Source organism: Gambusia affinis, linkage group LG04 (assembly GCF_019740435.1).
Source record: "Gambusia affinis linkage group LG04, SWU_Gaff_1.0, whole genome shotgun sequence".
NCBI lineage: Eukaryota > Metazoa > Chordata > Actinopteri > Cyprinodontiformes > Poeciliidae > Gambusia > Gambusia affinis.
Window position 1 is genome coordinate 8,545,491 of NC_057871.1, and position 10,635 is coordinate 8,556,125.

Genomic DNA, 10,635 nt, shown 5'->3' on the forward strand with positions numbered 1-10,635 from the left:
AAAACTAGTGTCCTAACAAAAAAAAACTCTTTTTGATGCAAGTTTTAGTTCACAAGTCAGCTAAAGTTGAACGCCTCCTGGTCTCTGTTTTTCTTGGTTCTAATGAGTGAATTTCCTGCTGAAAACAATGGATCATTCTGATCTGTTACAGACTGTTAGTGCCATTAGGAGAGGAAAAAAAAAAAAAAGCATGAGCTACTTCAAGAAGCTTCTTGTTCTGTTGTGATTTCTGCTTTTCTGTTCTTCAGCAGATTCTTCAAGAAGAATTCACCTGTTAGGAGGAAAAATAGTTTTTAATTTTCTGCTTTATTACTTGAACTGTTCAGATATGGAGGCTCATTTCCCCCAAACCTCCTCTGAGCTTCAAATGACTAAAGGTTAGCCAAGGAGATTAACTCGGTTCTTAATCTTTACTCTAAGGCAAGAGTCTGTAACCTGCAGCTCCAGAGCCACATGTGGCTCTTATAAAACCACACACTGTAAGAAGTATCGTGTAATTATAAACGGAATAGGAAGTGGTGGTTTTTACTGTTTTTCTGTAATAAAAGGGAGAGAATATCTACTTTAGGAACACACCGATGCAACAAGGCTTTTAAAATACAATTTACTATAATAATTTTTATATATTTTTTATTTTTCATATTTATGGAAAGGACTTACAATGCTCTACAAAACACTTATTCCCTCTGTAAACATTTGATTTATTTTGTTCTAAAATCTGAAAATAGAAATTATTTTTTAATTAAATTGTGTCTTTTCAAAATAAAAGTATTTCAGTCCATATTTATAAGATATTTTGAAGCTCTAGACAAACTTTAGTTTTATAGCAGTGAAGCAGAAGGTAGATGTGCAGTGTTCGTTTTTCTACCGCTGAATCTAATTTAGATGTCAGAGTAAAAGAAGCTAAATATAAATGATGGCCAACATTTTCTAAATGTTCTTTTTCTTTCACTTAGAAATTAAGCACTACTTTGTGTTTTTCAAATAAAAAATGTCAATACAGTATGCTACTTTAAAGTTTGGTACTATAGTGAGACAAACTGTAAAAAAGTCCAAGTGGTGCGAACATTTTACAACGCAAAGTATACTGTATTATTAGTTGTAAAAACAACTGTTGATAAGCTGTTTTGTTGCACAACCAGACTTTACTCCAGGTCCTCTGAAGATACGCTGAATGCTGCTCATATTGCAGCTCTCTGGGAACAAAAACAAGCTGGTCTGATCTAAGATCTCAGCGAAACTGAACCTCCAGACAATTAAATCTCAAATAACAGCACACAAAAGGAAAACATGCACAAAAAAACAGACTTCACTTGTTTTTTTAAATGATGTTACAAGCAGCCAGAACCATGCAGAGAGATCTACCACTTACAATTTTATTCTCAAAGAAATCTAATCTGAACAATTCTGCACTTAAGTTAATTTTCCTTCATATTTTTGCAGCATTAATAATTCAGCTCACCTGCTTTGTAGGAGGATCGAACCAGTGGTCCGCTGGCTGTGTACACAAACCCCATCTCGTTCCCGACTTTCTCCCAGTAAGCAAACTTTTCAGGGGGGATGTATTCCTCCACCTAAACCCGATCACACGTCCTCATAATTATGCATCCATGTGCAAACAATAAATCTGACCAGACTCCCTCTGCAGTGCGGAGGACTCACCTTTAGGTGGCGCTTTGTGGGCTGCATGTACTGACCGAGGGTTAGACAGTCCACTCCTGCCTCTCTCAGCTCTGCAACGTCACCACAGCAGCAGTCAGACAAGCGCTTACACAGACCTGTGTGTGTTTATCTGCAGCTGCCACAGACCGGTCAGAGTGTTGACTATCTGCTGGTCGCTCTCGCCCAGTCCCAGCATGATAGAGGTCTTAGTGAGGACGCCGGGTTTGACCTGCTTGGCGTGTTTCAGGACAGTCAGGGATTGGTCGAAGTTCGCTCTGGGGTCCCGAACATACCTGGAGCGGGTGGTGGAGAAATGTTTCAGGCTGAGGAATGAATCTGGCGCCACCTGGTGGTCAGGCTGTTTTAGCTAGCAGAGGTCTGAATTTAATGCAATCAAGACGTTTCTGTTGTCTTCCATTTCATTGTAATTATGTTATCGACTCAAACAAAAGAACAGTAAGGACAGTAAGCCTGACATATTGTATAAAATGAGCTTGATCATTTACATTCTGATGGTAAAAATATTTTGAAGAGCAATTTTGTTTACAGAGGCATTTTAGTCCGTTTTATTTAAGTCTTTGGTTTTTATTTTTGGTTGTTGTGTTTTATTTCGGATATTTAAAATATCTTCCAGTTCCAGTGTGAGGTGTTCTTTACAAAAATTTAACTTTATTGTCATTTATCATTATTACTTGAAAATGGTCTCAAAACAACAATATTACCAGTTATTGCAATAATCAGAGGGCCAATTTATCATCCAGCAAAATTTGTTGTTTTGACATGCCTAACAGGCAGAGTGATTTATTGTAATATTGGTGTTTCAGATTGATATAAAAAAATATAAATTCATGTAGCTCATATTAAATCTCAACAAACTGTTTGATTATCCTCTAATCAACTATTTCTTTTTGTGATAATACCCACAAGTTTATTAGTATTATGAAATGGTAAATTACAGAAGTATACAGTGTGCATACCGTTGCAGCTCTCGCACCGTCTCCACATTGTGAGCGTAAACGTCTAGCCCTGACAGGGCAATCTTCTCCACCGCTGACAGGTCGCCACGGAAATCAGGGGTCAGGCATTCGACCAGGATGTGAGGGTTTCTGCATGAAAAAGACGAAAGCGCTTGCTTGTCAACTTTGCACTCATGAAATGAAATACATTTAAAAAGATCTAATGGCAAATACATCTGAAACAAATCTAAAAAAATAAAAAATAAAATAATCTACCTCCCCTTCAGGCTAATAACTGTTTTAGCAAAGTGTTCTGCTCCTCCATCAGCGATATCTGCAAATAAACAGCGGGAATAAAACCGATTGATCATTCAAAAGCACATTGTTTAGCAAATTTGTAGACATTTAAATTGTATTGTATATGAGACTTATGTATTTTATGGTCTGTAGAAGTATAGGGAAAAGATATTACTAATTAAAGTCTAAAATTCCATCCATCCATCAATCTGTGTTTTTTTTTCCAGGTTCTGTACTCAAAGCCCAATTACTGCAGAAAATTCTGCTGTAACTTTCCTGAAAGCTTTTCCAAATATACTCTACAAATGGGCTTAAAAGAATAGATAAAAGTGGATGTTTAAGTCAGAAAATGTAAGGAGTTAATAGATGTGAGGACCAGTAAAGGTTCAGCACCAGGTGTGGTGCAGACACACTGAGGGAAGAAACTTTACCATCTCTGTCAACAGATGTCAGAACCACATAGTCCAGCCCCCAGGCTGCGATGGCCTTGGCTGTGTTGTAAGGCTCATCTGGGTCCAGAGGAGGCGGCTGACGGGCCGTCTTCACTGAGCAGAACCTGCACCCTCGGGTGCATGTGTCTCCCATTAGCTACCAGAAGAAAGACAGAAAGAAAAATTATCTATGTGTCAGTGAAAAAGGAATAGACACCTGAAATGGAACATCAATAACAGATTCTCCATCAATGTAAGAAAGGTTAACTTTGCTGAATTCAGCTGTTTTAATTGCTGAAGAGTTCTGAGCTTCAAATGACTAACATATGGAGAAAGTCCTTGTGGGGGAAACTTTATTGAGCTCATAAATTACTATACAGGTCATTTCTGATCAAACACTCTGTGGCAGGAGTTGTTAAAGTCTTCAAAAGAGCAGCCTGCTCCATTTTAAAGTATTTGAGAGGTACCTTAAAGTATGGATTAATACATTCATAATAATAAGTATCTTCAGATATTAAAAAGAAAAGTTAACGTCCTTCATTTTAACATGACGGTGGAGGCTCACCATGATGGTGGCGGTAGCGGTGGCATATTCTCCTCCACCCCAACATTCTCCAATGTTTGGACACCTGGCCTCCTCACATACCTGAGAAAACACATACAGACACTGTTCCAAAAGAAGAACCAACACAGGATTATTTAAGCCTGTCTTTGCTGTGTAAATCTAATAGTTTCAGTAAAAGGTTGGATAAAAATATTGCACACAGTTTCCTATCTTGGCAGAATTTGAACTGTGACATTAATCAGATGCATCCTTGTGAAGACATTTTTAACAAGCTTCCCAGCTACGTTTTATGCTTTGGCTTAATTCTAAAGTCGAAGCATGTGGGTAGTCTGCTGCTGACCGTGTGCAGGTTGAGATCTCTCAGTGTGTTCTTCAGCCTGTTGTAGTTCTTTCCAATAGGGATCTCTGTCTTCAGCCATGGAGGAAGCCTCAGCCTAACAGCAGAGAACAGACATAACGATCATTTCACTTACATGTGTCTGATAAACTTTAATTTGTCAAAATGATCAATTTCATGCATATATATCTAAGCAATTAAACTGTATGTCATTTCTTTCTGCTTTTCATTAATGAGCCAGTTGCTTTTGTCCATTGCATAAAATCTCAATAAAATACCAGCATGTTGTTGTAACACCACCGAATGTGGAAAAAGTTCATGGTTGTTTTTAAACACTGTACCTCTCCCCCTTCTGTCTCTTCAGGTTGCCTCTGTACTCTGCCCACTTGCTTTTCTCAGAGAGTTCCCCAGATATAAAGTCCTGCAGCCCGGGGCCGTCCTGGCTCTGAATATCTTTCTTCCTGTCCTCTGTGTCTGCAGAGGACTTGGGTGAAGTGTTCAGACAGCTTGTGTACACCTGTAACCAGAAGTCACTCCGGTCAGTTCACAATTAGTCATACATCAATTATTCTCCAGAAAAAAAGTTTAAGGATCCACAGACAGAGTCTGTTTTGATATAAATAAGCTGTCAGCAGTACAGCAGAGCAGTGGAGTTACAAAATAAAGACTGCTAGCTAATGTTAGCTCCAGACCCACTGACCCCGATTCTGAATGTTAACTTAGCAGACAGAAAGCAGTTGAAATAATTTTCACATATTCAGGTTTCCTCAGACACTCACGTGTAAGATCGATCTGGGACTTAACCTTAAGTAGTTTGTGGAAAAGCGACGCGTCACACAGCAACTCTGTTTTAATAACGCCATGACAGTAAAATCCCTAGAAACGATCCAACCTCGACAAGCAGCTGCTTCTGTCTTATGCTGCATTCATGAAACGAAAACCGACTGGGAAATATGACCAGGTTTTCATAAAAACAGTACCATAAATTATTAAAGATTATGCATTTTAATAATAATAATAATAATAATAATAATAATAATAATAATAATAATAATAATAATAATAATAATAATAATAATAATAATAATAATAATAAAATTCTTTTGTCAATTTAAGTGATTTTGCTAGCCATAGCAGCACGTATTTAGTTTTAGTACATCTGAGTCGTATCTGAATTATTTAACTTCGACTCAACTAAAAACATTAACCAAATTGGATTTTAGCTATTCGTGGAAAGCATTCCCATTTCCAGTTTACAGCGCGAGTATTGTGTGTAATTTTGCTCACTTTAAGCGTTTTCTTATATTTTCCAGATTTAAAATCTGTTTCTATTTTCTTTGCTAATTTTTTAAATCTAAGCAATCCACATACAGAAAACACTGCTATAGTGAAAATTTAACTTTGAAAGTTTTACTGTGAAAATGTAAATAGGGCTTTCATTATTTTAAGGTTTGTAAATAAAGCCAGTAGATTTTCATAAAAGACTCTCGCAAATTTATATTCCAAAAAATACACCCTGTTGTTTCTACTTCATCCCAAAATATACTTTTCAGTCACAGTTTGAGTCTCCAGACGCCAAATTACAGAGTTCGATAATTGATTATAACGGCTGCTGAGGGGTTCCTACAATTGCGTCATGACGCCCTTCCGTCCTCCTTTCCTTTGCTACCGGCGAGGTGAGGATAGCTGTGAAATTGTTTCGGAGTTTTCATCTATCTCCATCTGAGTCTATTTACACACGTTTCTATTTATTTTTTACATCAAGACACCGAGGGTGTTAAATTTCACAATATAGACTATATTTTTGTTCTGTTTTTAGTTTCTGTGGAGAAATTATAATAGTTTGTCCACAGTTTATCCGTCTGCGGCCTGACGGGTCTGTTTGTATTAATGGCGACGTCTGATTAAACTGTTTCGGTTACAAGAGGGGTTTGAACAACTGGTAGTTTGTGTGACTGTTCTGGAGTGAAAATTGTCTTTTTTTATTAGAACTATGGTATGTGGAACAGCGTAGCTCTGTGTTAGCATTAGCTCAGTCAGTGTGGCTAAATCCAGACTGGCTGGATTCTAGCTTAAATCCCACATGCTAATATTACACCTATCAGAACATTTACATACATTCCGTGCTTTGCAGATGCCTAAGTTATTGAGTGTTAAGTTAAAGTGCTGAAACAAGATTCAAATATAACTCTTGTTTTGTTCGTGTGTGTAGAATGAAGACCATTCTCAGCAGCCAGACTGTCGACCTGCCTGACAGTGGTAAGAAGCTGCTGATGCTGCACCGATGAACATGAATAAATATGTTGTAATGCTTTTAAACTGACTTTTGTTTTGTTTGCCAGTGGAAGTCAGGTTAAAGGGGCGGACAGTGATTGTCAAAGGGCCCCGTGGTAAACTCACCAGGGAGTTCAACCACATCAACCTGGAGCTCAGTCTGCTGGGCAAGAAACAGAAGAAGGTAGCTATGACTGACAATCTGTTACAGAAATAGTGTTGCATGAGTATATTCATAGAAAGTTTAACCACTAGCAATGGAGCTAAGGCTGGGGTGCATCCCTGCTTCAATTACAAGATAAAAAGTAATGTTGAGCATGATGTTAACTTGACTTTTTTGTTTGGTTGTACCCCCTTATTGTCAAGTAATCAACCATTTGAGCATTTTTAACTGTAATTTAACATGCGAGGCTGTATAAAACTGATCCCTGTGCTGTGTTGTTTAGCTTCGTGTGGAGAAATGGTGGGGAAACAGGAAGGAGCTGGCCACGGTGCGCACCATCTGCAGCCACGTCCAGAACATGATCAAGGGTGTCACTCTGGTGAGGTTCACCTTCTGGGAGTTGCTTCAGTCAAATGAATATTGGGCTGCCTTTGTTCTAAATTAACAACGTAACTCTGTTTGATTGTTGACTTTGCTCCTGTTGTCTGCTGCAGGGTTTCCGGTATAAAATGCGCTCCGTGTACGCCCATTTCCCCATCAACGTGGTCATTCAGGAGAGTGGGTCTCTGGTGGAAATCAGAAACTTTCTGGGAGAGAAGTACATCCGCCGTGTCAGGATGAGGCCTGGTGAGTCGGCTTCACACTGTGGAGACTCTGGAGCATGTGAAAATCTGAGATGTTCACTTCCTGTCAGCTTGGAAAAGTCACAGTCCTTTCCACTTAGTGGAAAGGATGGAAATGGTTGTTGGCCAGATTTTTTGTAAGGCAGGGATGTTTAAATGCAAAATGATCACATTCAGTGGGTTAAATAGACTGGTGGTAAATGTAAACTAACAAAACAGTGTTGGGCAGTTTTGATTGTTTTTCTCCCTTTTTTTGTTGAGAAAACCAAAGTATTACTGCTTATTCAGTTTTCTTCTACACAGCTTTAAAATCCAAACATGGTTACTTTAACCAGAGCTGAGCAATAAATTGACTGATTTTATCAAGTTTTCTGTTTTTGAAGCTTTAATTTTTGGACAATTCAGATTTAAAAGAAAAAAATTTTAATCCCACAAATCTGCTGCTTGGGTTTCCATAATGATGTTAGCTCACCCACAATCTACCAAGCATATTTTAAAACTTCTTTTTTCTTTTAGTTATTGAAGTAAATGCCAAATATTACATATTTTATGTCTTTTTTTGTTGTTTATTAAAAATTTGAGTGGGAAATATTGGTTTAAAATTGGAAACTGAAATTGACATAAAAAACTGAGATTTTATTCTTAATCTGTATCGCCCAATCCTTTATTACTAAATGCTTTGGTAATATTAACCAAACATTTGCTCTTTTATTGGCAGAAAATGCTAAAGAAAATGCTAAAGATTGAACTTTCATGTTAACCTCAGATCAGCAAATTGTTGAATCTTTACAGGACTGAAGCTCTTGCACTTTCATAAGACAGTTACCTTTCATTTATAATTATGAAATATAGTAATGTATTAATGTAGCAATACATTATGAACTCTCAAACAAGGTCTTTGACATCTTAGCGCTCTCTTTTTTTATTGCCTCATTAAAATGTTTGTCCTAAAGCCTCATTCTGATAGAATGACTGTATATAAACATTAAGTTATGAATATTTTTATATTTGGTTTTTAAACCATAATATCCGCAGAGCCAATTGTTCGATCAAAGCTAATATGAAATGAGGAAAATATCATTTCTTCAGTACTGATTTTGTCACCTACCATTAGAATTCTTATTGAATTATAATATAGTACAAAAAATAAATGAAATCTGGTTTTATGGTAACATATTAAAAATGATCTTCCCTTTTGCTTCCAGGAGTTAACTGTGCGCTGTCAGCAGCCCAGAAGGATGAGCTGGTCCTGGAGGGAAACGACATCGAGCTGGTGTCTAACTCAGGTGTGTCTCATTAACGTCATCAAACTGTTCAGAGCCGTTCTGTCCATCAAGATGAAATAAACTGCAGTAAGAAGTTCTGTTGATGGCTGTAATGCGTCGTCGGGTCGCTCTCTCCTGCCACCAAAAGGTCTGATGAAGTTCAGCTTGTTTGTGTGACGTGTTGGTTTAGTTTCTTTTTGCAGATGTTCAAAAGGCATCAGAAATGTTTGGGCAGAAGTGATCGTGTTGTGATGTGATGCTCCTCCTCTGTTCCAGCTGCTCTGATCCAGCAGGCCACCACAGTCAAAAACAAGGATATCAGAAAGTTCTTGGACGGCATTTACGTGTCTGAGAAGGGAACAGTAGTGGAAGCAGACCAGTAGAGAAAACATCTGCTGGTGTAGAGGTTAGATGATGCCGTCGGTCTGTCCTGCATGGGAGCTTCTTGCTTTTTCTACCCGTCTTGTTTGTTTTCCTGGAGCTTTTCTTTCTGCTGCACATTTATCTGTTGCATGCTTCCTACCTTAAACTTGTCAAACGCCAGTAATCATAAAATTCAGGAGTCTATCCAGCTATATTGTCTATTTGAAGTCATTCTCTTGATATGTGACATGTTGACGAAACCCAGCATAAAACTCCAGGCAAACTTAGGGCTGAGTTTTTTCATAAAATATAAAAATTTTAACAAAATGCTCCTGGCACATCAAGAGCACAAATGAATAGATTTGGTACTATTTCAATTCTAAGCTTGCACTTAAAAGTTACCTTTATTTCTCAATTTTAAAGCAACTTTTCTCTTGTCAAACTATTTAACGGGATGTTTACCTGTATTTTCACCTTGTTTTTTTTATTACCTGTCTGCGCATGCTTTGCATCATTGAATGCTTGACTCTAAATCTTCCCTGCTTTGTGCGTCACTTTTCCTTTTCATGATTAAATCTTTGCTTTCATTCTTCAGACCAGGCTCTGAGAAACAAGCATGTACTGGTATTCTTCCCATCATGTTTTAAAGTAAGTTTCTGCTCTGATTTGCTGCTCTCCTGTTTCACTGCAGCGGCGTTGATCCAGCAGGCCACCACCGTCAGAAAGAAGGACATCAGAAAGTTCCTGGACGGCATTTATGTCAGCGAGAAAACCACCGTGGTGGAGCAAGATGTTGAATAAAATATTCACTTTTCCTGTTATGACCAATAAAGCAAACATCTTTATATATTTGTTTTCTGTTTTTATTCAGCTACAATAAGGATAAACATGAATAAAAGGGTGTGGAGTCAAGAAATGATATATTTATATGTTTACAGTTCCTCAAAAAGATTTGAAAGACCGGATTAGAGGAATTGTGAAAATCAAGACAGATCAGTGCCACTGCCAGGTGTTTAAAGTGTGGTTCCCGGGCCATTTGTAACCCTCTCAATGGTTTTGCACGGCTCCTGACTGCTGTTCAAGAATCGTACATGATTGGCTGACAGGCAGTTAAGGGTGTTTGCTGCACATGTTTTTGAAGAAATGGTGACCCCTCTGCTGTTCAGAATATCCCATTAAAGTTGATCTCAAAATACCAGCAATTGTAATACACGTAATACAATGATATATTTAATATTTTATAAATGAAAAAACGTAATGAAACATATTTTTTTGAAAATCGAGTTTTTAAGGCCTAATGGTGCTCTCCAGTCTTTCTGCAAAAAAAAAATATATATATATTTGGACTATTGCAAGAGGTGCAATGAAGGTAAAATGCTGTTAAGTGGACCAAGTAATGGTAATTTAAATTGTCTAAATCTAAGAGCTGATCTAGTAAATCAACAGATGCACTTCAGCATCTATTTGTAGCCCAATATTTCAAATATGTTAATATAGTACATATCTGAGGGTGTGATAATATGTTTGCTTTCGATTTGTTTTGAACCTGATGGTTTTACTGACACTGATCAGCTTCCTCAGATCTTAAACCCCGCATAATATGCCGTCGAGGTCAATTAAAAAATATTTTATTGATGTCAAAGGGAAATTAAATGTAACTCAAATTATTCAAGGTTCTTGTAAAGAACCGGTCAGAAAC

The 10,635-nt window shown here is 37.6% G+C and overlaps 2 protein-coding genes across 2 annotated transcripts; one reads left to right on the forward strand and one right to left on the reverse strand.

The window, feature by feature from the left end:
• Positions 1-116: 116 nt before the first annotated feature.
• On the reverse strand, positions 117-5,159 carry lias (lipoic acid synthetase). Its single transcript, XM_044115246.1, has 11 exons — positions 5,028-5,159; positions 4,590-4,765; positions 4,252-4,345; positions 3,912-3,992; positions 3,347-3,503; positions 2,895-2,952; positions 2,640-2,768; positions 1,810-1,955; positions 1,663-1,733; positions 1,463-1,574; positions 117-271 (listed from the first exon to the last, which is right to left on the reverse strand). Exons 1-11 carry the CDS (start codon positions 5,109-5,111, stop codon positions 201-203), a joined length of 1,179 nt encoding a protein of 392 aa, XP_043971181.1. The 5' UTR covers positions 5,112-5,159; the 3' UTR covers positions 117-200.
• Positions 5,160-6,352: 1,193 nt separating this feature from the next.
• rpl9 (ribosomal protein L9) lies at positions 6,353-9,783 on the forward strand. Its single transcript, XM_044115247.1, has 7 exons — positions 6,353-6,507; positions 6,591-6,706; positions 6,969-7,064; positions 7,180-7,312; positions 8,514-8,594; positions 8,850-8,979; positions 9,628-9,783. Exons 1-6 carry the CDS (start codon positions 6,462-6,464, stop codon positions 8,954-8,956), a joined length of 579 nt encoding a protein of 192 aa, XP_043971182.1. The 5' UTR covers positions 6,353-6,461; the 3' UTR covers positions 8,957-8,979; positions 9,628-9,783.
• Positions 9,784-10,635: the final 852 nt, after the last annotated feature.